The 27,418-nt window shown below is 39.6% G+C and overlaps 1 protein-coding gene across 2 annotated transcripts in view; it reads left to right on the top strand.

Annotated features, from left to right (window-relative positions):
* Positions 1-26,563, top strand: part of LOC137625784 (coiled-coil and C2 domain-containing protein 2A-like) — a 165,625-nt gene extending 139,062 nt beyond the window's left edge. The window contains exons 22-27 of one of the 2 annotated variants that reach the window (XM_068356673.1): positions 4,151-4,263; positions 11,406-11,502; positions 11,765-11,919; positions 17,192-17,421; positions 25,248-25,377; positions 26,250-26,563. In XM_068356673.1, the coding sequence (XP_068212774.1) occupies positions 4,151-4,263; positions 11,406-11,502; positions 11,765-11,919; positions 17,192-17,421; positions 25,248-25,377; positions 26,250-26,438 (914 nt within the window). In that variant the 3' untranslated portion in view covers positions 26,439-26,563. Of the gene's footprint in view, positions 1-4,150; positions 4,264-11,405; positions 11,503-11,764; positions 11,920-17,191; positions 17,422-25,247; positions 25,378-26,249 lie in introns of those variants that run through there. The other variant, XR_011040898.1, reaches the window with a different exon arrangement.
* The last annotated feature ends 855 nt before the right edge of the window (positions 26,564-27,418 follow it).

Here is a 27,418-nt window from a genome sequence, read left to right as displayed (position 1 = left end):
AGTCCCAACTGGTCCCATCCCAAACTATAGTTTACTTAGGGATGGAGATTCACAGTCAAGCTTTTCGGGCTTTTCCGTCGGCCCCCAGAACAAGTCAAGCCCAGGTATGCATCCAGAACATGCTCAAGAAGAAACGTTGTTCAGTCAGACAGTGGATGAGTCTGATAGGGACGCTATCATCCCTGGAACAGTTCGTTTCTTTAGGGAGACTACACCTCCGTCCCCTGCAATTTCATCTGGCTGTTTACTGGGAAAAGGACAAGACGCTAGAAGCGATCTCGATCCCCATTTCCGAGAGGATGAAGTCAACACTGACTTGGTGGAAGGACAGTATCAACCTCAGAGAGGGTCTGCCCCTGGCTGTTCAGACTCCCAACCACAGTCTCTTCTCGGACGCATCGGACACGGGCTGGGGTGCGACACTAGACGGTCGGGAATGCTCGGGAACGTGGAACCCGAATCAAAGAGCGTTACACATCAACTGCAAGGAGCTACTGGCAGTTCATCTGGCCTTGAAAAGCTTCAAGTCCCTCCTTCAAGGCAAGGTGGTGGAGGTGAACTCGGACAACACCACGGCCTTGGCGTACATCTCCAAGCAAGGAGGGACCCATTCTATGACGTTGTACGAGACCGCAAGGGACCTCCTCACCTGGTCAAGAGATCTAAACCTCTCTCTAGTAACGAGATTCATACAAGGCAATATGAATGTCATGGCCGATTGCCTCAGTCGGAAGGGTCAAATCATCCCAACAGAATGGACCCTTCACAAGGATGTGTGCAAGAGACTATGGGCCACATGGGGCCAACCTACCATAGATCTCTTCGCAACTTCAAGGACCAAGAGGCTCCCAATATATTGCTCACCGATCCCGGACCCAGCAGCAGTTCATATAGATGCCTTTCTGCTGGATTGGTCCCATCTAGACCTTTATGCATTCCCCCCGTTCAAGATTGTCAACAAGGTACTGCAGAAGTTCGCCTCTCACGAAGGGACAAAGTTGACGTTGGTTGCTCCCCTCTGGCCCGCGAGAGAATGGTTCACCGAGGTACTGCAATGGCTGGTGGACGTGCCCAGGACTCTTCCTCTAAGAGTGGACCTTCTACGTCAGCCACACGTAAAGAAGGTACACCCAGACCTCCACGCTCTTCGTCTGACTGCCTTCAGACTATCGAAAGACTCTCGAGAGCTAGAGGCTTTTCGAAGGAGGCAGCCAGAGCGATTGCTAGAGCAAGGAGGACATCCACTCTTAGAGTCTACCAGTCGAAGTGGGAGGTCTTCCGAAACTGGTGCAAATCGGTATCAGTATCCTCAACCAGTACCACTGTAACCCAAATAGCTGACTTCCTATTATACCTGAGGAAGGAAAGATCTCTTTCAGCTCCCCCGATCAAAGGGTACAGAAGCATGTTGGCAGCAGTCTTCCGTCACAGAGGCTTAGATCTTTCTAACAACAAAGATCTACAGGACCTCCTTAAGTCTTTTGAGACCTCGAAGGAGCGTCGTTTGGCTACACCAGGTTGGAATTTAGACGTGGTACTAAGATTCCTTGTGTCAGAAAGGTTCGAGCCACTACAATCAGCCTCCTTTAAAGATCTCACTTTAAAGACTCTTTTCCTCGTTTGCCTAGCAACAGCTAAAAGAGTCAGTGAGATACACGCCTTCAGCAGGAACATCGGATTTTCATCTGAAACGGCTACATGTTCTTTACAGCTTGGTTTTCTAGCCAAAAACGAACTACCTTCTCGTCCTTGGCCGAAATCGTTCGATATTCCAAGCCTTTCAAATTTGGTTGGAAATGAACTAGAAAGAGTCTTATGCCCTGTTAGAGCTCTTAAGTTCTATTTAAAACGAACTAAACCTTTACGAGGACAGTCAGAAGCTTTATGGTGTGCTATTAAGAAACCTTCTTTACCAATGTCAAAGAATGCAGTTTCCTATTATATCAGACTGTTGATACGAGAAGCTCATTCCCATCTGAATGAGGAAGACCATGCTTTGCTGAAGGTAAGGACACATGAAGTTAGAGCTGTCGCAACTTCAGTGGCCTTCACAAAACAGATCTCTGCAGAGTATAATGGACGCAACCTATTGGAGAAGCAAGTCAGTGTTCGCGTCTTTTTATCTTAAAGATGTCCAGTCTCTTTACGAGAACTGCTACACCCTGGGACCATTCGTAGCAGCGAGTGCAGTAGTGGGTGAGGGCTCAACCACTACATTCCCCTAATTCCATAACCTTTTTTAATCTTTCTCTTGAAATGTTTTTTATTGTTGTTTTTATGGGTTGTCCGGAAGGCTAAGAAGCCTTTCGCATCCTGGTTGATTTGGCGGGTGGTCAAATTCTTTTCTTGAGAAGCGCCTAGATTAGAGGTTTTGATGAGGTCCTTTAGTATGGGTTGCAACCCTTGATACTTCAGCTCCTAGGAGTCGCTCAGCATCCTAAGAGGATCGCGAGGCTCAGTAAGGAAGACGTACTTAAAAAAGGCAGAGTAATTGTTCAAGTCGACTTCCTTACCAGGTACTTATTTATTTTATGTTTGTTATTTTGAATAACTGCTAAAATGAAATACAAAATACTTAGCTCATAATAATGTAAACAATTAATGCTGGTCTCTACCCACCCCCCTGGGTGTGAATCAGCTTATATAATCACCGGCTAAGTTTAATATTGAAAAATGTTATTTTTATTACTAAAATAAATTTTTGAATATACTTACCCGGTGATTATATATTAAAGGACCCTCCCTTCCTCCCCAATAGAGACCCAGTGGACCGAGGAGAAAATTGAGTTCTGTGTTTACTTTGAGTACTGAGTACCTGCTCGACAGATGGCGCTGTTGATGAACACCCCCTACCTGCATAGCGATCGCTGGCGTATTTTGAACGTAGAGTTTTTCTGTCGGGCAGCAGAGCTGCAGCTTATATAATCACCGGGTAAGTATATTCAAAAATTTATTTTAGTAATAAAAATAACATTTCTATCCACAACAAACGAAATGTTTTTTCTTAAATTAAATAAAGCTAATGTAATATAGTCAATTTTGGATACATTTTAATGCAAGGAATTAATTAAAATTAAAATGCAAATAATATAAATCTACTTACATAAAAACATCACTGAGAGTCGTAACCAGAGAGAAAGATGCAATCTAGTACCTAATAGTAAATAATTAAGGCAGATAAAAATCACAGTCAGGTTATGGTAGCCATCAGTAGGATTAGATTGACATTAGAAATTTATATGGTTTTCCTTTGATAGCAGCAGAAAATTTATAGCAAGACTCTCCACAGGTGTTGAATTGCATATAATAGCAAGCCCATGTAAACATGGAATACTTTGTATATACATAAATGATATACATTCTAAATCTCTAACCCATTTACTGCCCTCCACTGTTTTCTACCTCTGAAGGTGTTAACGTTTTTTGCTTCCACCTCTTCTTCCTCTAATATCTTCTCTCGTTATACAGTTTGCAGATCTTAATTGTTTGTGAGGAACTCTGCCTTCTTCACTCATCTTTGTCTGGTTAGTAGGCATCAGCTCAAGGCTTACTACATTGCGGCCTTCACTGAACCCTTGACTCACAATCCGACGTTTGTTATTCTTCTTCTTTCCCACCGATATCTGTACATTAAGGGTTTGGTTATTAGCATCAGGTTTATAATTTGACAGAGGGTTTTTAGGACCGCATGCTTTGCAGTCATCAACCACAGATATTGGTGGTGGGCCTAACCTTTTGACTAAAAAGCAAGACTGCAAGGCAGCAACTGTGCTTTTAGATGCTTTCTACAACATGCATGATATACTATGGTAGTGTACTAACACCCCTGCCGCATGGCAACCTCCAAATTCTGTCACTGGTGCCCTTCAATTATCGTCTACCTAAAGGACATGCTGTTCCTTAACAACTGTTATATTATGCTTTTAATTTGAACATTAAATGTGAAGAGATAAGATTCCTTTCAGAGGTTTGGGCATATGCAGTTGGTAGCCTCCAAATCTGATGTAGTGGGTTATTTCTTTTCTATGGAAATAGAGCATCATATGGTTAGTGTGGATCTATGAAAGGTTTTTTTATCTTCTTTCATGATAGGAGTAATTATTATACCTTAATATAACAATGTAAAATCTTAAGAATGATTCTTTAACAGGTGAAAATGCATCCGAGACACTGCAGAAGGTTGCCTGGTATGTCTCCCTGATTCCGTCTCTGGCTGATATGACACTCTTCCCCGGAGCCTGCGATATTTGGGCCAATTCTGAGGTATGTCGATGATTCTTTATCTCCTCATGAAGAGTATTCTTTGTTTATAAGATGAATGAAGTTGTTCCTATTTAGTTGATTCTGTTTGTAGCTTTTTGCATTAGATTCCATACTAATTCATAAACTAACTCTGCTAGCAATAGTTTTCTAAGAGAACAGTATACTGTCATTGGGTTTTGAAGAAAAGAAGAATGAAAACATCATTAATAGTCTAAAGTTGTGTGATTCTTTTGTCTCTTTCAATGGAAAATATAAGAGAATTGGTTTATACCAGATGTAAAAGGGTCCATTTTTAAAAGTTTTTTAGTTTATCCATCATATTAAATTTTCTTGAAAAGAGTTGAATCAAACTACAACTGATATCCCTTTCAAATTAGAAATATAGTACTTGTGATCATGCAGTTATGGAAATGGATTGAGAAAATATGCTATGCAATGGAATCATTTTTGTCAAGAAAGTACTTGTGTCATTCTTTAAAAGTATTTGTTCCTATACGATAATACAAACCATCATCCTTTACTATAGGAGGTAGAAAACAGCAAAAGCTGGAACCTGGCAGTTGAAATCTTTATCAAAGTGTAAACAAACCAGCCGGTTGTTCATTGGTTGGCCAATAGGTGGTAGCCGCCTCACTCTTTGGGCTGCCAGTGATACCAAGGGCTTTGACTTCAACCATCGTAGAGTGAGGCCATCCTACTCTCTGCCCTGAAACTTTGTGGTAAAATTTCTAATTTGTTTACTTTGTCTCCTTGTGATGAATGTTGGGAGTGATCGCCCTCCCATTGGGTGAATTTCAGCAGGAGGAAGAAGAAGCCTGAAAGGGATTCTTTGCCCTCAGGATCTTCCTTGAAGTCGAAGAAGCCTAGGCCAACTTCTTTTCCTGGGACTCTTCATTCTGACTCTTCTCTTATGGCTTCTTCGGGCATCTAGCAAGAGTGGCAGAACTTTAATTCCTGGCTAAGTCCAAGGGCAAGAGGATGTCATCTTTTCCCCAAGGGAGATGACAGCTCCTTCTCTTCAGGGTCAAGGTATGTGATGCGCCAGACAGACAACCAGTGGGCTAACTGGGTGCTCAGGTGCCGGAAGGGCGTGACCTCCAGAATGCATAAGAATATTAGTAGAAGAGAGAATCTTTACCAAAGGAAGGCCTTTCTTACAGCACCTTCATTGTTCCCTCTGGAAGACACAGAGGAATGAAGGAAAGGCACCTAAGACTCCTTGATACACAGGGCAATGTCATTTCATGCCTTACAACCTTCAACATCAGGACAATCTGCCAGAAAATCGGCCCGTGCCACCTAAGAAGAGAGGAGGTGCACAGCCCCAACCAATCCTCAGGAAACCTTCTTTGTCCTTCACGCCTTACCATTCCTAAGGATGTAACCAGGAGAAAGGCAAGGAAAAAGGTAGACACATGCGTTAGGATGGGCATTCAACCTACCTTGCCTCCAGTGGGGGATGCCTACAGAGAAATTGGAGGAGGTGGTTGTTTCCAGGAGATATCTCCTTCCAATCTTCAGCTTTCCCTCTCCTTTGATTTCTCTTCCGGAGTCTAAGTAATCTTATCCACAGGGAACGGCAGAACATCTTGCCCTACAGGAAGACGTGAAGGATATCCTACGAAACAACACTCTTGAGGAAGTCGTCGACAAGTTACGAGGTTTCTTCTGGCAACTTTTTCTTGTGAAAAATGTGTCTGTAGGCTGTAGACTAGTCATCAATCTCTCTGCTTTGAGCACATTTGTTCAACAGACACCATTCAAAATAGAGACTCTGTACACAGTCATTCAGGCGATAAGACCAGGGAACTTCCTGGTGATTTTGGACCTCAAGGATGCACACTTCTTAGAAGTACCTGAGGGTATTAGTCAACAAGGTTTACCAGCTTAAGGTCCTTTGCTTTGGTCTGTCTAGAGCCCCACAATTATTCACAGGGGTGTTGTACCTTGTCATCTTAGGCTCACGCCAACGAAAACAGGTTACTTCGCTACCGGGGTGACTGGCTGATAGTAATGGATTACAGAGAGAACCTTCTCCCCCTTTGGGACAGGCTTCTCGACTTTAGTCAGGACCTGGGGGGGGAGGGGGGGGGGGCTGATAAATCAAGAGAAGTCCATCATCATCCCTTCCCAGAAACTTGTCCACCTAGGGATGGAGTTCAACACCATTCGGAGACAATTATTCCCATTGGAAGAAATGATCTCAAGACTTTCTTCAGTGTCCAAGTCTGCCAGCCCACTCTGGGCAGAAGCTCCCAGGTCATCTCTCTCCTCTGGAACAGTTAGTTTCAGGAGGAGGACTGCGGTTACAATCTCTTCAATGGAGACTGAAGTCATCATTGTCACAACACCTGGACAATACCCAGTTATTGATCACCCTGGGAGCAGAAGCCAAAGAGGATCTGTTATGGTGTTTGGAAACCAACAACTTGTAGAAAGGAGTCTTGGTAATAGTCCCTCTTCTGGAGTTTCAAATCAGATGGTATCAGGAGTGTGGTCAGACCAGGACTGTGATAACATCAATGTTCTAGGGTTAAGGGTAGCATGGCCAGCCCTATAGCACTTTTGGTCCCTTCTCAATGGCCACTCAGTGGGGTTGATGTGCAACCAGGGCCCTCAAGTGGGCGGAAGAACACTCAGTAGCTCTTTATTGCCCAATTCATTCCTAGGAAGAAAAATGTGGTGGCAGACAAGGTGATCCAGAAAACACAGATAGGTGGCTCAGAATGGTCTTTATGTTGTCAAATAGCGAGGGGGATCCTGACTTTGTGGGGTGCCCCGACAATAGACCTCTTTGCCATATCCCTCAACAAAAAGCTCCCTGTCTACTGTTCACTGGTACTGGATCCAGCAGCAGCGTTTGAGCACGCGTTCCAGGATCCATGGGATGGTCAAAATCCCTTGTGTCTCAAAACGTAGTTATGACTCTTCGTAGCTCCATTGTGGCCTCACATGGACTGGTACACAGATCTACTCCACCCCTTAGCAAAGACGCTGATGGAACTTCCTCCACATCCAGACCGACTGTACCAAGCACACATTAGAATTTACCATGGCGGTGAATTCTTTGTGTCTTTTTGTGTGGAAGATATTCAGCATCTCCTATCACCGAAAGGCTTTTCTCGAGAGACAATACAACAGATGTCTAGGTACCTTTGCAAATCCTTGTCTGCGTTCTATCAGGCCAAGTAAGCTGTCTTCTGTGGTTGGTGTTGTGGAAGGGGTATCCATCTTCTCAGAGCCTCTGTACCAATACAGTAGTCACCGATTTTTTTATTTACCTATGTAAGGAGAAACTCTACTTTGTTAATATAGTGAAAGGTTATTGGTCAGCCTTGAGCCAAGTCTTCAGACTTAATGGTGTAGACATATTTTCTTTGGCGAATCTCTCTATGCTTAATTGGAGCTTGGAGCAGTCTTGCCCTCTAGTTGAGGTGAGTCCACAGTCTTGGAACATGGTTAAGGTCTTACCTTCCCTGAAAAGGACATCTTTAGGGCTTTTGAGACAGTCATCAGATATGGATCTCACCTCAAAAATGCTGTTTCTGCTTGCTTTGTCCTTGGCCAAATGAGTTGGCAAATTCCATGAGCTCTCCTTCAACATCAGCCATTCAAGGGGTTAGAGGGAGGTCTCTCTTGGTTTCGTCCCTTAGTTTGTCACCAAAACCCAAAATCCATCTATTAGCAATCCAAAGTTTCTGTTGTTTCAGGTTTCAAGTCCACGAAAAGTAATTGAAAATCTTGATCAGCTGTTGTTCTGTCCTGTACGGGTGTTTAGAGCTTACCTCAAACACGTCAGATCTGCTAGACCCCATCTGCAGAGTCTCTTTGTCACTACTGGAAGAAACAAAAAGGTCCCCGAAAAACACTATCTCCTTTTGGTTGAGGGAAGTAATTTCACTTTGCCTTTCGTCTCTGGCTGAAAATGAAGTACGAATAAAGGTTTTCAACATCAGAGGTATTGGTACCCCTTTAACCTTTCCACCCTATTTCTCTGGAGCGCAGGTTCTTCAGGCAAGTGTCTAGAAATGTTGGATGACGATTACTGCTCCTTACCTACAGGATGTGACCCGCAGGTCCATGAAAACCTTTACTCTTAGGCCTGTTTTGGCTGCTCAGTAAGTAGTTTAGCTTCCTCAAGTAGCTTCAGGTCGAGGCTAGAGGTTACGAGTAAGTCTGGGTCGAACGTAATGAATGCTTGGCCTTTTTCATTTTTTTTTTCAATCTTCTCCTCTCTTGGGGTACAACATCGGAAGCTTCGCTAGCTGGTCTCATTTTGAAGCGAAGGTAAGATCACTATGCTCTCAGCTACCTTATGAGAGTCATGAGTGGGTCTTTTCCCCTCACTCCTTTCAAGGAGGAGTGTGTTGTATTTCCACAAACCTACAGATCCAAATATAGCCTTATGACGTTTGCAAGGTTACACCACAGAGGTTGATGACTAACTAAGTACTTTGAAACATGTTGTGTTCCAATCTTTTTCCTAGTTTTTGTTCACAGGGTGTAAGGAGCTTTGATTCTTTAGTTATCTCCCATGTAAAGTTCCATCCAGTTAGAAGGGGACCTCCTCCCTCCTAAGGATGTCTCCTACAATAAAGGACAAGGGTTTGGATTATCGTGAAGGTGCAAATGACATTTTGAAAATAATCTATATTTTTTCTATGTACCCCTCATGAGGAGGGGTATTTGATATCATGATGAGGGGTAGATGGACATGGTTTGGGCATGCTCTTCGCACTCCCCAAAAGAGATTAGTTCACCAAATGTTTACCTCAGCTCCACAAGGCACTAGAAGAATTGGAAGCCCCAGGCCTACATGGCTTAGGACCATAAAGGGCGAAGTAGGAGATGATGAAGGGAGAAGTATTGAATTAAAAGCTCAAGACAGAGACGACTGGCAAAATCTAACCGAGGCCCTTTGCGTCAATAGGCGTAGGAGGAGGAGATGATGATATAAACCCGAGTCCTTCACTCAAATTGTCCTGCCATCACCACCCATAAATAAGTTCTGGCTGCAGTCAAAGTGCTTAGTATCACTGGCACCTCGAAGAGTGAGGCGGCCGGCCAGTGAACTACTAGCTAGCTTTTTTATACCTCGCTAAAGATTTTAACTGCCATGTTCCAGCCTTTGCTGTTTTATATCTCCTATAGTAAAAGACGATGGTTTGTATAGTTAGGAAAAATACAAATTATTTTTAAAACCCTTCATGGTAATGAGAAGTTCATAGTGTACCTTCTGTTTTATATTATAGTGTTACAATTACTCATACATAGCCTTTATTTACTCAAGAATTTAATGTTTGCTAATGCTGTTAGTACAGAGTCATTATTACATTCAATAAGAATGAATACATCACTGGTAGCTCGGTTAGATTCTTTGGTTCTTTTGATTAACTAACCCTGTAGAAACTGGACATTAAAAGGATATTGACATCATAAGGAAAATTAATAATTTTTGGTACTGTATTAAGTTTTGAGTTGTTTAATTTATAAGTTAATTCCATCTTCTGTTGATGAGAATAAAACAGATCACTCTCTTCTCGGCAGTGATCCTCTGGGATAAAATATAGAATTCAGACTTCAGTCTCTAACTCTCAACACCTCCGTTCTAAGAAAATTAGCTTTGAAATTTTTTTTATACTCTTAGTAACTGTGATTTGAGACTTGATGCTTGAAGCAGACTTGTTTGTTTTCTTTTTATAATATTTAGAGCAAAGAGGAAATCAAATCCTAATCATATTGATCTATTCCCTTTTAGCATCAGTATCCATCTGTCCTTATCAATGTCTTCTGTAGCTGTTGCTTTATCATTTATGGGAATTGGTAACAGAGATACCAGGGATTTTTAAAGACTCACTGATATGTGCTGCACCCCTCAGTAATTTCCCAGACCTCCTAATTCCTTATATTACTAAATATAAACATTGTTATCATAGCTTTGACAGAAAAGACATTACTTTATAAAACAACAATTGACAAAACTGCATTCAGTTTCCAGGCCATTATGAAATAACGGGTTTTGTTTTTCAGTTAAAGCACTGTTTTGTATATTCATCGTTATGATTGTGAATGCTGTTCTGTATTTGCTGTAATATAACTAAATCCATTGAATACCAAAAATTATTACTTTAGTAATCAGATTCTTGAATGTTTACTTATTCTTTAGCAAGTGTTTGCCAATGGATAGACAAAATGTAACCAAAATGAGTATGGGGTTCACTGACAGGCATCCAAATATTATTAGTGATAAATTTCAACATACATTTTATATGAAACTTCTATTTACATGCTTTTTATAAGATTGCTTAGTTAATTTATGTTGGGGTTGGCCTTTTCATCAATACATTTTTTACTAGTCCATTAAATCTTTTTTTTGCAAGAATCTAGAGCTAAATGTTAATCTGAATAGGGAATACGGACATCAGCCTTCTGCTAAAGAAGAATATAAATCCTCTGCAAGGCTAAGATCTTTTGATTAATCTTAACTTAAGAAAAAAGTCTTTTAGCATACGGTTTTTATCCACTGATGTCATATTTTTTAAACACTTTTCTTTTGACTGCCTAGAGCAGTGGTTCTCAACCTGGGGGAAATTTCCCCCTGGAGGGAAATTTGAAGCTTCCAGGGGGGAAATAATTACACTACCTACTAACTAAAACAAGCGGAAAATGTCCTCATAGTACGTGCGGCAACTTGTTGTTAGCCATTCAATTGTGATATGATCATATCAGTTCTCAAAGACATGATATTCAAGGGGAGAATTGGAGTGTCATGCCCATTTCTGAGGCAGGCGAGTGGGCATGAGGGCTGGGCGGGGTATGAAGGGGGAAATCTGGGTGGTTGAACTGGGTGCAGGGGGGAAATGACAGAAAAAAGGTTGAGAACCACTGGCTTAGAGGAACGCCTTTTATATAATCCATTGTAAAACTTGAAAGGTTCTAAGTCCTGAGCTTACAACTTTCAAGTGAATCATACTCCATACTGGCTTCACTTGTAGTAATTTGTATATTAGAAAGCGTAGATTAAATACTGTACAGTATTCCAAATATGCAAAGCATGTCATACTAACTGAAATATTGGAACGTAAGTGAATGGTGAAGGTTTTCTAGCGCATAGAGATGATGGCAGCTGAATTATTTTTCAGCAATTTCTAACCATGCTAACTGGCGATGAAGAAGAGCATGCCGTCCTACTAACCAACTTCTTTTTGTATCTTGGCAAGACTGCATTTCTCCTTGTGGGTATGTTTACAAATATATTGATACTATAATTTTCTGGACTTCTTTCATGACTACCCCCATATTTCAAATAAAATTTGCTCTCACCCTTCTGCTTTGTAAAAATCATTTCATTTCTTCAATTGATATTATTTTGGTGTGCTATTTACCCAATGTGACTTGTTTATCTTTTGTTTAGCTCTTCATTTGTGTGGCCTTTTTGGTAATTATTCATCTGGCCTTTGTACTTTGAGTTGCTGATGAATTTTTTTCCACGTACATCTAGGCAGTGGCATCCCAGAAGGCCAAACCTGCTATGTGGTAACCTTAGAAGATAATGGAAGCTGGACCTTGTGGAACCCTTCAACTGCCAAGAGTTTTTCTGCCCAGGAGTCATTTAGTCCCCTTAAAGCTGTGTACCTTTTAATCAATGAAGAAAATGTAAGTAGTTTCATATATTTTCAAAGATGAATAAGTGTCATTGCTTTACTGTATTTTGTTTTATTTTTATACCCCTTTATTTCTTACCTTTCAGTCGTGCGGACATCTTTACTAATCCCATTAAGTAACTGACTCGCCCCACTGTACCACTACTGCAGCACAGTGTCTCACTTGCAATAACGTCAGCTCCTAGACTTTCCTCCTCTCAACCTTTCTTTGTTCCAGTACAAATACAAACTTTTCATTCTTTACTATGGGATATCGCAGGCTGGTATACGGCCATAAAACTTTTAACGAGGTGTCGACAACCGTTCCATTTGTTAACAGTGGTAGCGGGGAAAAGCATCCCCCCACCCCCCCTCCGCTCACTCATACCTTTTTCACTTTGATCATAGCTGTAGTTGGAGACAGACGTCTCCCTCCACATCCAATGGTTGTGGCAAATGAGACTTTTACTTTTGGGATTTATTCCCATTGATGCTTGTGTCTTGGGAATTTTTTCCTTGAGTTGGAGACTTGACTAGACTCAAGACTCCATTAACTATTTAGGTTGGTTAAAGGTGAACAACTGTTGCCAGGGGCTTACCTTTACTGCCTTGTAGTTAGGCTTTCCTGAAATCTTAGGATCAGAAAACCTCCCTTATTATTATTATTATTATTATTATTATTATTATTATTTTTATTATTAATATTATTGTTATTATTATTATTAAGCTAGGCTGCAACCTTAGTTGGAAAAGTAGGATGCTATAAGCGGAAGAGCTCCAATAAAGGAAAATAGCCCAGTAAGGAAAGGAAACAAGAAAAAGTAATGTACAATTAAAATATTTTAAGAATAGAAGCAACATTAAAATAAATCTTTCATATACAGTAAATTAAAACTTCAAAAACCAAGAGGAAGAGAAATAAAATTGAATAGGGTTCCCAAGTGTACCCTCAAGCAAGAGAACTCTACCCCAAGACAGTGAAAGATCATGGCTCAGAGGCTATGGCACTATCTAAGACTAGAGAACGATGGTTTGATTTTGGAGTGTCCTCCTAGAAGAGCTGCGTATCATAGCTACAGAGTCATTTCTACCCTTACCTTTAAGAGGAAAGTAGCCACTGAACAATTACAGTGCCATGCTTCTAGAGTGGGGTAAACTTGGAGGAATCATCTTTGAAACCCAAGCAGGACTTAGTATATCTTGAAATGCAGACAGACACAAGGGAAAGTTTTCCCATCGCAGGTAGAATCGCAAGATTCAAAGAAGTGGCTTGTCAGTTACTGATGCAAAGTTTTCTACATGTCCGTCCGTGGCTGTACCTGCTGGATCACCTCTCCTCATCAGAGTTTCTAGTGCCCGACAGCAGAATTTTCATGCAGTCACATTGTGGCAGCTGAAGCCCTTTGGGTCTCAGGGCAGGTATTCTCCTGGAATGCTCATTTTAGGTGAATTGGAGCAAGGTGAGATCTGAATTGTTGGATCTTGGATCTAAAGCATCACAGAAGGGTAGATCTTCTTTCTCCTTTTCCCTAGTTGATGCTCTTCAGAGATGAAGCAAAAGGCGGAGGGGGGGAAGGACCCACCTGCTGCAGTAGGTAACCTCCTAGCTGTGCCGGGTCAGATTGACAATGCTACATAAACCTCCTGGAGTTAAAAGCAACTGAACAGGCTTTTCAACAGCTCCATTTTGGTTACATCCAGACAAGAAGGTTTTATTTCACTGTAACTTTGCAACTAGCGAGGAACAAAAGACAATGCGATCTCTTTGTCAGCCCTGTTCATACCCGGCAAAAAAGAACATATTGTCAGACAAACTGAGCAGGAAGTCTAAGGTAGCTGGTTCTTAGGGGTTCTTGGACCCTTAACCCTGAGCTCATGACATTAAGGGCGTAAGTATTTTCCTAGCATTCAAAAGAAACTTCTCTGTGGGGCAGTTACTTTAAGTGGGTGTTTTGCTAAAGCAAACAACCTTCTCTGCCCATTGCCTGCAAGACGTAACCCGCAGGAACCTAGATACATTTACTCTGGGACCTGTGGAGGCTGCTCACCAAGTGGTTTAGGTACCTCAGCTCCCTTACAGTACACGTAGCAGTTGGTTGAGGGTGGATGTTACCCGGTGTTAATCTGGGATGAATGGATAAAATTACTGGCCTTTTCTTCCTTCATCATCCCTTCTCTTGGGGCACAGCATCTGGAGGACTCTGCAAGCTGGCCTACCTCCGACTGCTGGTAAGAACCACTTTTACTTGTGTGGTCTGGAATATTTGATATATTTTGTTATGTCCCCAATCTCCCTATGAGGGGGAGATGGCTGATGTCTAGTTTTAAGTATGAAGGTGTGAAATATCACTCTTTACTCTTAGCTGGCCAAATCACAGTGATTGTTTTCCACTCATGTACCATGATTGCCCAGGCTGTGAAACTCTGGACCATTAACAGGCTGAGAGTCCACAAAGTGTCATGGTACCTCTCTCTCATGCTCTAGCAAGCTCAGAGTTACACCCCAGGTCAAGTTTCAGGCAGTTGGAGTTTGGACTTCCGTTCACCTAAGGGTGAGTCTCGATAGTAAAGAGCGAAGGGTTTGTATTTGTGTTGGAACAAATGACATATTTGTAAGTAATTTGTTTTTTTCCTTGAGTTTACTTGTACTTTTCTGACCATCACCTGTCCCCCAAGAAGTCCTGCCTGTAATCAAAAGTGAGGGACCTCACTGGATGAATATGCGAGTGGGATGGTCAGTCTACCCTCCACTAACTAGCAGTGGGTCGTTGACAATTCGCATTAAAGTTTATGGCTAGATTCCAGCTCTCCTGAAAACATTTATCCATAGTAAAGAACTCAATTTTGCAAAGTTAAGACATATAAAAATTACTTCCAAATGTGTCCTATTTGTTCCTGTGTGGATACAAACTTTTGAATTATTTATATGGGTTTACTCCTTCTGGACACCCCGAGGATACACAAGAAACCGAGGAAGACAAAAAACCCGCTGGCGAGATGACTTAGACCAACATAAGCAACAGTGGCACAGAATAGCTTGGGATAGAAGTCTGTGGAGGAACCTGGGGAAGGCCTATATCCAACGAAGGACTTTTGAAGACTGAAATGATGATGAATGATGATGATGACTCCTATGGTGATTTTCTATGACCAGAAAGAAAAAAAAAAACTGCCGAACATGTAAATATATAATAGGTTACTAAGTTGCTGGGCAGTGTGCTGCTATTTTTTGTAAGGCAAGCTCAACATCTCTCTTGGTCGAGTCAAGTAGCAGATATTTCCTTTTGCCGCTGAGAATGAGTGCCAAGATTTTTTGCATGTCATATTGGTGATACCCTTAATAATGTTATTGCCCATAGTGTCTATTAACCACATATCGTTGCTTCCCTAGGGATGCATGACCTGATCGTGAAATTTATCAAGCCCTTAGACGTTTGAATATTACCACTTATTATGCCTTATATAAGTCAACTCCGGTTGACCACTTGGCAGCCTCTACCTCTCGAGCACAGCCTTGTTTAGACCCTTGCTTTTCATCCTCAAGATGTAATAACCATAACAAACCTACTATATTACCAAGGACTACACATGAACATTTTTTACCTATTGTTCCTAAAGTTTCTAAGAATTCACATGATATGGGTCAAGCAACAGTTTCCCTTTCAAGTGTTTCTTCTTTACAGAAACAGGAGAGGAAAAGGGTGCTGGAACCCTTACCCCCTTTTTCTAAGGGGTTATCCCTGCCCCCACAAAGTTATGTGTACCCTCCAGAGGGTAGAAGACGCTCAAGATGGCCTTCCTCAGATCTAGTTATGAAAGAGAGTACCCTACTGCTCCCTCTCATAGATACGAGAGTAAAGAGCACTACCATAGGAGAGATTATGATTCTTCCCATTCCTTTCCTTTAACCTTATCTATTTATTCTGAGTTATTTAAGTGTTATTTCCCGCCACGTCCACCTTGGAAGTCCAGCCGGAGTTAGAGTGGTTCACCACTTCAACCCTAGCCTGTCAACCTCAAACATGGGCAAGTAGGGCATGCTATATTGGTTGCCAGAGCCCCGATGAAGAATCTTCGGTTGTACCAGCTTGCGCGGTAGAGTATATCCATATTAAATTACTCATGTTTGTATAGGTATGAAAAATTGAAGTTACTTCTGAAATCTGTGATATTATTACTAGTACCCTAGCAGTACCAGCCGAACTCGGTTGAGTCCCTTGTCAGGCTGGGAGGAGCTTAGAGAGGAGACGTCCCCTTTTTTGTTTCATTTGTTTGATGTCGGCTACCCCCCAAAATTGGGGGAAGTGCCTTGGTATATGTATGTATGTATTATTATTACTTTAAATTAGATTGCTCATATCTCATAGGACTGAACCAAAGTGTATTTCATATAAAGATGATAAATTATTTCATAAATTACAGTTCTTTAATGATTTTATAATTGGATGAACTGCAAATGAAGAAGTTTCTGAACTATTTACCCATTTCATTGTTTCTAAAGTTTTCAAACACATAAAGTAGGGTTTAACAGTTTGTTCTTAATCTGAATTTTCTTCATAGAAGAATATGTGAAATATTGTTTGTTTGAGAAAAGTGTGAGTTGTTGAAAGAGTGTAAATCATTCCAACAGACACTCTCCTTTTGGTGTTCTGATCTGTTCCATAAAGTCATGCATGATACTTTATATAAATATTCAGTTAATATTGACAGGAAAAGGCTCAATTTCATCTGGTCATTTTGATTGTATCTATAAAGCCTTCCTCTTTTCTGATATAGTGATCACTTGAATAGGAAATGATTCTGCAGCTTTAGAATGTTTATTACGCTATTTAATGGACATAGAAATAAATTTAGAATGTTTATGACGCTATTTAATGGACATAGAAATAAATTTCTTATTGCAGTTGGTTTGATTGATTTTCTATCTGGGAGAGGGCGCCCTCGTCCTGAATACCTCACCAGTCAAAAAAATTAAAGTGGTCTTTGTTATAAGAATTTCCCAATAAAACGTAAGAGCAGTATGTACGTATCAAATCATTCTTGAGGGCTGCTTGAATAAGATCAACATAACTAAATATTTGTCTTTTTTATAAGTTTTCCAGTTAATTTTAATCCAATTACATCAGTACTTTACATTGAATAACATAATCGTCTATGAATTTTGCACCACAGAAGCAAATTATTCTTCATAAATTATTGCCAAGTAAAAATACTTATTAATTTCATATTTCTAGTTTTGATTAGATGAAATTTTTAACCTTTCCATTCTTCTCCTGATTTGACAGATTTGGGCCAACGTACAAAAGTATGACGACCCTCCTCGAGTGAATTTCGACGTGAAAGGCTCTGGTTGGAGGTCGTTCTTCTCTCGTTCTGTGCCTGATCCCGGTCTGCCCAGTGTTCAGCCCGCGCGGATCAATTTCCAGTCGGTGGATTCTTCTCAGATAGAACAGTTGAAGGATCATCTGGAAGTTGTTCTCAGAGATGCCATCATGAAATGGAGAAGTGTTCAAAGGTTATTATTTCATGTGTTCCTTCTGATTACCCATTATTTTTATAAATTCTCCTGATTTCCCATATGTCTTATATTCAAAGCTGTCTCTTTGTCTACCCTGAGTATTAATTCCCTTTCACTCTTGCTGAAAATGCCTCCCTCTCAAGATATGACCTCGCCATTAGTGGGTGATGGCCACTAACTACGACATATTAACCTCCTAATTTTCAGTTATTATTATTATTATTAATTTCTAAGCTACAACCTTAGTTGGAAAAGCAGAATACTATAAGGCCAGGGGCTCCAACAGGGAAAATAGCTTGCTGAGGAAAGGAAACAAGGGAAAATAAAACATTTTAGCAACAGTACCATTAAAATAATCATCTCTTATATAAGGTTTTAAAACTTTAACAAAACAAGAGGAAGAGAAATAAGATAGAATAGTGTGCCCGAGTGTATCCTCAAGCAAGAGAACTCTAACCCAAGACAGTGGAAGACCATGGTACAGATGCTATGGCACTACCCAAGACTAGAGAACAATGGTTTGATTTTGGAGTGACCTCCTAGAAGAGCTGCTTACCATAGCTAAAGAGTCTCTTCTACCTTTACCAAGAGGAAAGTTGCCACTGAACAATTACAGTGATGTAACCTTTGGATGAAGAAGAATTGTTTGGTAATCTCAGTGTTGTCAAGTGTACGAGGACAGAGGAGAATATGTAAAGAATAGGCCAGACTATTTGGTGTGTGTGTGTTGGCAAAGGGAAAAATGAACCGTAACCAGAGAGAAGGATCCAATGCATTACTGTCTGGCCAGTCAAAGGACCCCATAACTCTCTAGTGGTAGTATCTCAACGGTTGGCTGGTGCCCTACCACCACCTACTAATTGACTTGTGTCTTAAGTAAAATGTCTTTTTTTGCCCAGTGATTCAAATATAATTTCTACAGCTCATTTTGAACTAATAAATCTCAATGTGATTTAAATTGCCTTTGTGCAACATGAACCAATTCTGCTGACAGCTGCATTGTCCTGCTTATATATATGGAGAATTGTTCACTCACATTCCCTCTTCTATTGAATTTATATCAGCTGTTCGCCTTTGATTACAAATTAAAAGTAATTAATATTTAATACTTACTATATATGTTGGTTATGTTTATATGAAGTAAATCCATAGACGACTAAGGATACTAGGCTAACTGCTTATGTTTTACTTAGCGGTTCTGTTTTTTCCCATGCATTATCTTTGCCAATTTCAAGACCTTTCTGCTATTTGGACCACTGAGTTCTAAGGTGGTAGGGGGATTGTATCCACCTTTTATACCTCTACTATAGAGTGAATATTTAATAAAAATTCTTTTCTTTATACTGTAAAATCAGGAAGCTAAAGGTTCATGTTTTTATTACCAGCGAGCCTGGTCCAATTTAGAATGTTAGTGTGTGTGTTTTCTGCCATTGGATGCTTTAGCAAAATGACTACATTTTCTTCCAATTCAGTTCCTCGCCTAGAAATACGTAAACTATATGGAAACTTATTTTATTTGAATATCCAAATAGATTGCTTGAGTGAGGTAAGTTTTATGACTTCTTTTTGCTCTTTCGCCTCTAGATGTTCACTAAGAGGACTTATTTTCACAGTTTCCTTGGTTTTCTAGGCAAATCGCTTGATTTTTGTTTCTAGTGCAAGAAAAGTTTCCCATTCAGTTCCCGTTTACTGTTGAGACCTTTCCCCTTTTAGGACAATCAATGGTCTATTATTATTATTATTACTTGCTAAGCTACAACCCTAGTTGGAAAAGCAGGATGCTATAAGCTTAGGGGGCTCCAACAGGGAAAATAGGCCAGTGAGAAAAGGAAACAAGGAATAATAAAAGATTTTAAGAACAGTAACAACATAAAATAGATATTTCCTATATAAACAATAAAAACTTTAACAAAACAAGAGGAAAAGAAATAAGATAGAATAGTTTGCCTGAGTGTTCCCTCAAGCAAGAGAACTCTAACGCAAGACAGTGGAAGACCGTGGTACAGAGGCTATGGCACTACCCAAGACTATTATTATTATTATTATTATTACTTACTAAGCTACAACCCTAGTTGGAAAAGCAGTATGCTATAAGCCCAGGGGCTCCAACAGGGAAAATAGCTCAGTGCGGAAAGGAAAAAAGGAAAATAAAATATTCTAAGAAGAGTAACAACAATAAATATCTCCTATATAAACTATAAAAACTTTAACAAAACAAGAGTTAGAGAAATAAGATAGGAGAGTGTGCTCGAGTGTACCCTCAAGCAAGAGAACTCTAACCCAAGACAGTGAAAGGCCATGGTACAGAGGCTATGGCACTACCCAAGACTAGAGAACAATGGTTTGATTTTGGAGTCCTTTGCCCTAGAAGAGCTTCTTAGCATAGCTAAAGTCTCTCTTCTACCCTTACCAAGAGGAAAGTGACCACTGAACATTTACAGTATAGCAGTTTAACCCCTTGGGTGAAGAAGAATTGTTTGGTAATCTCAGTGTTGTCAGGTATATGAGGACAGAGAATATGTAAAGAATAGGCCAGACTATTCGGTGTATGTGTAGGCAAAAGAAAAGGGAACCGTAACCAGAGAGGATCCAGTGTAGCTCTGTCTGGCTAGTCAAAGGACCCCATAACCCTCTAGCGGTAGTATCTTACCGGGTGGCGGGTGCCCTGTCCAACCTACCACATACCTTGTTCAGGAATAGTTGAATTTCTTCAACATCGGTCTTTGAAAACCGGAAAACTAAAGCGGAATTTGTATGAAATTATATTATTTACAGAGTTTTTATTAGAAGAAAATTAAGGGTTTGATCCTGCTTAAAATTTGTTTGGATCTGAATAATTCAACAAAGGGATTATGAATTGACCTGAGAAATGACAAAAGTTGCATCAACCTAAACTAGATTCTAATCTAGTTACCGTGAAGAATTCTGTTCCGATATTTCATTTTATTGCGTAGTTTTAAATGGAAATAAGTTAACATGTATCCAAGATGGAATTTACTTCTTATTGAACACCCAGGTTATTTAGAAATAAGATTGGCAGCATTTTGTCCAAAGAATATCATGGCAATCTAGTTTCAACAGTACCAGGTCCTATGTCCCAAATCTCATGTCTCTAATAAGGTATTGGACATAGTTACCTCCGCTGACAAAGTAGGAGAATAGGTTATGTTTTCGGCCGTGTTGGTCTGTTTGTTTGTGTGAAGAACTTTCTGACCACAATTTTACTCATAGAGTAGTGAAACTTTCAGGAATTATTTATCTTGAGACATGGAAGTGATTCAAATTTGAAAGTCCTAGGTCAAAGGTCAAGGTCAAGGTCGAGCAAAAGGTTGAGAAATAAGCTGCCGTGGCGGAGGGCTGCGCTCTGCTGAGTGCCCCTCTAGTTATTTAATGACTTATTTTGTTCGCAATTTTTTCTGAGTTTGTATGAGTTCCTACATCATGAAAAGATGATTAAGTGCCATAATGTACAACATGGAAACTTATTAATGTAAGTATCTGATTTTTATAGAATGATGGCAGGTTATAAGTACTTTTTCACATTTAGTATATGTACAGGAAACATACCGTACAAGTCACTTATAAAGCGAAAATCTGATCTACGACGAGTCTCTTGTAACCAGACATAAGGTGTGGTATTACTGTAATGTTATAGTAAGGCCAGTTCTGAGAGACCAGACCAAGACTGGACCCCCTATAGGCCTTCTCCTTTATTTAAGATAGGCAAAGGCTAGGAGAAGGAAAACTCCAAAATCAAACCAAACAAGACCCCAACGGCGGAGCTTCCCAGCGCCGGCAGAAGAGGGCAATGCCTGTCGGGCAGGCAACAAGGCGGGCCTTGACATAACAAGAACCCGGCAGCCCAATGCAACCAACATCAGAGAAGCCGCCTGTCTCATATGTCTTGAGCCACGGTGAAAACGGTGAGGGCCAAGTGTGTGTGCGTGGCCGTTGCAAAGCCACGACCACCCAAAACAATATACCCAGCTACTGGCATTCTGTCGTTTCCTCCATCCTTCTTCATCTCTTTAGATAGGAGGCTGATGGCTAACGACAGAACCCAATACTCGGACACGAGTGGGCGCCGACGACGACGACGATAGTAGGTAGAAGTACCCATTACAGGAAGACAAATTGGAAGGGAGGCCTTTTAATGTAAGTGGGAATTTTCAATTTTGTATTTTTTGACAACAAAGCACTTCCTTGGAAGTCAAAAAATGCATAGAATACAAGACAGCAATGTATATCATTGTACTTTGCATGTAGTTTGTTGTACCCTATGCTATGTTTCCTTATTTCCTTTCCTCATAGGGCTACTGTCAATGTTGGAGCCCTTGTATAGCATCCTGCTTTTTCAGCTAGGGTTGCAGCTTAGGTAGTAATAATAATAATACAGTGGTACCTCTACATACCAATTTAATTCGTTCCACAACCTACTTCGGATGTAGAAAATGTTCGGATGTAGAAACGAATTTTCCCATAAGAATACATGGTAATTCATTTAATTCGTTCCTCAGCCTAAAAACCCATAATAAACCCCTAATAAATGGCTACACATAATTACACATAACAATACTATTACTGCATAATATGAAAGAAGCATGTAAAAAAGATAATTATTAAGAAATAATGAATGAAAAATGTGTTTTATTGCCACTTTACCTTAGAGACAGGCCAACACAGGTGTAGGATTTGCTACGCCAGGAGACGGACGATCAGCGAGAAGGTAGACATGGTGTTAACATGTTCTTTAAATAAATAATCTCTCTCTCTCTCTCTCTCTCTCTCTCTCTCTCTCTCTCTCTCTCTCTCTCTCTCTCTCTTTCTCTCTTGTATTTCTTCACTGTTAGTGTTAGAGACGTCTATTAATTTTTTTTCTGAGAGAGAGAGAGAGATTAAACAAAAATGAGAGATTAAACAAAAATGTGTTGTGTACATATGATTTTTAACAGCGTTAACGAGTTGAAAGACAGTTAAATGTAACTAAAAAAACAATATCAGCGAATCTGAATTCCTTTATTAACTAAAACAAATATTGATACAAACACACTCGTGTGCGTATGCGCAAACACACACACACGCACGAGGAGACACGATCGGCGAGGAGGTAGAGATGGTGACTGCGATAACATACCGTAACTTACACTACGGAAATTTTAATCTAACTTAGCTTATTTATTTTTTTTTTAATTTTTATATTTCATATTTTTTAATTTTTTTTTTTCTTTTGATTTTTTATTTTCATCACTTTCAGTGACGAGTTACGGTATGTTTTCGCAGTCACCATCTCTACCTCCTCCCCGACCGTCTCTCTTATTGCGTAGTAATTCTTGCACCTGTGTGTGTGTGTTTGTGCATACGCACACGAGTGTGTTTGCATCAATATTTGTTTTAGTTAATAAAGGAATTCAGATTAGCTGTTATTACTGTCTTAGTTTCATTTAATTGTTTTTCAACTCGTTGACGCTGTTAAAAATCATATGTACTCTAAAAACATTTTTGTTTAATCTCTCTCTCTCGGAAAAAAAATAATAGACGTAGACGTATCTAACACTATAACAGCGAAGAAGAACGAGAGAGAGAGAGATTTTATTTAAAGAACATGTTAATGCTATGTTTCGAGAGAAACAGAAAAAGAGAGAAGTCTTATTTAAAAGAGCTTGTTAATGCTATCTTGGTTTTCTTTGCTTCACTTTTTTCTTTCTTTTTGTTCATCACGCTGGCCCTTCTCACAAATGATCGTTGCCAACAATCTCTTTGTCCTTTATCCCTATCAACGGTGTCTTGTAATAATGGTGATCCCCTTCGATGGTTATTTGCTTTAATGGCTGCCTTCAGCTTGATGATCCTCGAGATCATAGGCCTATTCCGGCCATATTGTTTAGCCATACAGTATCACTCACATGCACACTGCTCTCATGTTTTTCTATAATTTCTTGCTTCAATTCTAATGAAAGAATTGCCTTCTTACTGTACTGAAACTTAGCTTCTTAGGCACCATGATTATAGGTAAAATCAAAGAGGAAATGTGAGAAAAAGAAGAAAATAAGCACTGTTAATAACAGACCAAACAGAGGACAACCTGACGATACACACAAGAACAGAGAACTGAGCACTCGACGCTCAATGGCGTAATGTTTACTTCGTGTCTCGAAATAAAATTCGGGTGTAGAGTCAAAAATTTGCTCAAATTTTACTTCGGATGTTGGAAAATTCGGATGTAGAGGTTCCACTGTAATAGAAGTGCTGCGATATATCAGCGATATGTAAAGTTGTATGCTAACAGGACTGTTATGTCAAGATTAAAAGTTCATATAAACATAGACTTTTGAAGGTCATCTTTCCTAAATTTACATTTTTTTTTCTAGTTAAGGTCGCACGGCAAGTTACCTTCAAATCAGAGGAAGGACTTGAAGGTTTCGATTCACAAGGGGGTAGTTCAGCTATCTCTCTTTATATGGTAAATTTGGAAAGGAGTATTTAAAGTGGCTCTGTGGTTTGTATGGTCGGTATTTGTACCGCAGTTCCGGTAGGCCCTGCTGCTTCCTCCAGTCACCTTGGATGACGGCGGAGGTAGCAGCAGTAGGGGATTCAGCGTTATGAAGATTCATCTGTGGTGGATAACGAGGGAGGGTGGGCTATGGCACCCCTAGCAGTACCAACCAAACTCTGTTGAGTCCCTCGTCAAGCTGGGAGGAGCGTAGAGAGGAAAGGTCCCCTGTTTTGTTTCATTTGTTTGATGTTGGCTACCCCCCAAAATTGGGGAAAGTGCCTTGGTATATAGATATAGTATTTGCAAAGATTTTTCTAAAAGAAACCTGTTTTTGATTGAAATTTACTGAGCATTAAGTGCTGTGGTAAACTATGAGGGGTATGGTATAAAAAAGAATTTACTGTTAGTTTATGTCCTTAAATTTAATTTAATTCATAACTAATTTTCTTTATGAGAATATTTAAGATTTTATTCATTATACTGTACAAGACTTTGATTTTAAAAGGTGGATAATGAGGACAAGGCTTTTAATTCAACTGGGAGACTCCGTGATTACGTTTACTTTGGGTTAGGATTGGTTTCCTTTTAAAATTATCTCCTGTGGTCGATAGATTAATTAATTTAGACTTACTTTTCCATCTCTTAGGTTGATTATCCCACCTCCATCAGTGGATGTGATTCAGTAATATGAACATTAGGAGAGTTTCTGACAAATAAACAGAATTTCTATAAAATATTTCTATATTTGCTTAATGTTCATATACATGCTTTCACTTCCTCTCCACTGATCAGTGATGTCAAGAGACTAAGGATTAGGTTTTCAACTTGGAGAACTGAAGAGTAGGCTATTGGTATGTCATATCATCGACTAGTAAGTTGCCATCAACTGCCAGATGGACTTGCTGGTTCCTAGAAGGGGAGGCATTTGCAAGGAGAAAGAAAGGGATATTTTCATTTTGGAGTAGACGTCAACACTGCTTCGAGTAAAATCAATATGAACATCAGGAAGAGGAGTATAAGAATAATAAATCTTAAAATTAAAATTCTGTTTTATACATCAGCTATATGTAAAGTTGTATGTTAACAGGACTGTTATGTCAAGATTAAAAGTTAAAATAAACAGAGACTTTTGAAGGTTATAAAGTAGTGAATTAAATTAGTTTTAGCAATGCTGTTTACGCGCTGCCCTTGAGCAAGAGCCCGTGTCTTGCTATATGCAAGGCGTTCTTAAACTAATGAACGAACGAGTAATGTTGAAACAATTAACATTGCATAATTCAAGAATTCTCTGTTGAATTTTTCTAAAAGCATTTAATTTTATTCCCTCTAGAACTTCATGGAACAGACATGCTATCAAGGTGTTGCGCAAACTGATATCCGGGTTAGATGACGCGCGGGCTGCGGGAAAATCGGCTACTCCAGACATCTCTCAGTTAGCGTCAGTAATGGCATCACATAAGGTGTGCTACCACAGGTTGAGAAACTTTTTATTTATAAAAAGCTTTGCAGTTTAGAATATATCCTTGAATATGAATTTCAGTAGAGGATGTGTGTAGATAAAATAAAAAGCAAAAGCTAAATTAAGTAAAAGTAATGAAGCTTAGAGTTTGAGTTCCAATTAGTCAACAAACAAAAATATCAAGTTGATTTAGTGTTGAAAGATGTTCCTTAGTTATGTAAATGTAATCTGTAGTGTCATTCAGGTTTTGTTTTCATTTTGTATTCCCAAACCTACAGGAAAAGAATTGTAATTGTTATGATCGAAAAATGATTTTGGTAGTGAATTACAATTCAACATTATTAGTTCTGGGTTCCTGTGTTAACCCTTTTACCCCCAAAGGACGTACTGGTACGTTTCACAAAACTCATCCCTTTACCCCCATGGACGTACCGGTACGTCCTTGCAAAAAAATGGTATTTAAATTTTTATTTGCATATTTTTGATAATTTTTTTGAGAAACTTCAGGCATTTTCCAAGAGAATGAAACCAACCTGACCTCTCTATGACAAAAATTAAGGCTGTAAGAGCAATTTAAAAAAATATACTACAAAATGTGCTTGAAATAAAATAACCCCATGGGGGTTAAGGGTTGGAAATTTCCAAATAGCCTGGGGGTAAAAGGGTTAAGTGTCACCTGAAACATTCCAACATTTAGGAATTGAGGAATGTTGATATCAACATTATCTCCACTTCTTTCCAACCCTTTTATTTAGTACAGCCACCAAAGGAGTTTTCATATCAGTTATCTAATCAATTCCTCTTCTCTCCTACTATTCTTGTATCCATAATTGAAGCTCTTGCATAATATTCATTATATTTGCCTCATTTTAGGTGTGCGGTGTGTGTATACACCAAGGGTACAGCAACCTGGCAAACGTGGTAGAAGCTGTACACAGCACTGGTGTTCACCTGACGCAAGCACCCAACGTCGAGTTTGCCTTGGCCGTCTACGTGAAGTCGTATCCGGCGTACGTCATTTCTGTTTGGGTTTATGTTGCTTCTCTTGTGAAGAGGCAATAGATATGTGTTATATCTTTACTGTACTTGAAAATAGATTATTATTTATTGTTTCATTTATAGTATTACTGTACTTTACATTTGTGTTCAAAGATGGGGGTGAACTAAGTTTCCCAATAAAAACTTGAAATATGGTACTGTTAACCCAATACAGTTGTAGGTTTTATTTTTATTTTATATTCTTTTAATATTATGCCTTTCCTAAACTTAAAGATGGGATTTTTTATATGTGCATGAAAATAACTATCCCGCTATGCCTGTAGCAATTAAATAATTATTGCTTAATTATTATTATTATTATTATTATTATTATTATTATTAAATGCTAAGCTACAACCCTAGTTGGAAAAGCAGGATGCTATAAGCCCAGGGGCCCCAACCGGGAAAATAGCCCAGTGAGGAAAGGAAACAATGAAAAATAAAATATTTTAAGAGCAGCAACAACATTAAAATAAATATTTCTTATATAACCAATAAAAACTTCAACAAAACAAGAGGAAGAGAAACTAGATAGAACAGTGTACCCAAGTGCACCTTCAAGCAAGAGAACTCTAATCCAAGACAGTGGAAGACCATGGTACAGAGGCTATAGCACTACCCAAGACTAGAGAACAATAGTTTGATTTTAGAGTGTCCTCCTAGAAGAGCTGCTTACCATAGCTAAAGTCTCTCTTGTACCCTTACCAAGAGGAAAGTAGCCACTGAACAATTACATTGCAGTAGTTAACCCTTTGGGTGAAGAAGAATTGTTTGGTAATCTCAGTGTTGTCAGGTGTATGAGGACAGAGGAGAATCTGTAATGAATAGGCCAGACTATTCAGTGTCTTGTAGGTAAAGGGAAAGAACCATAACCGGAGAGAAGGATCCAATGTAGTACTGTCTGGCCAGTCAAAGGACCCCCTAACTCTCTAGCGGTAGGATCTTAACGGGTCAGATCAGATATGAGGGGATACACTCTCAAGTAATAGTATGAGTTTAGAAAC

This window comes from Palaemon carinicauda, chromosome 32 (genome assembly GCF_036898095.1).
Source record: "Palaemon carinicauda isolate YSFRI2023 chromosome 32, ASM3689809v2, whole genome shotgun sequence".
NCBI classification, from domain to species: Eukaryota; Metazoa; Arthropoda; class Malacostraca; order Decapoda; family Palaemonidae; genus Palaemon; species Palaemon carinicauda.
This window is presented reverse-complemented; position numbering and strand designations above follow the sequence as displayed.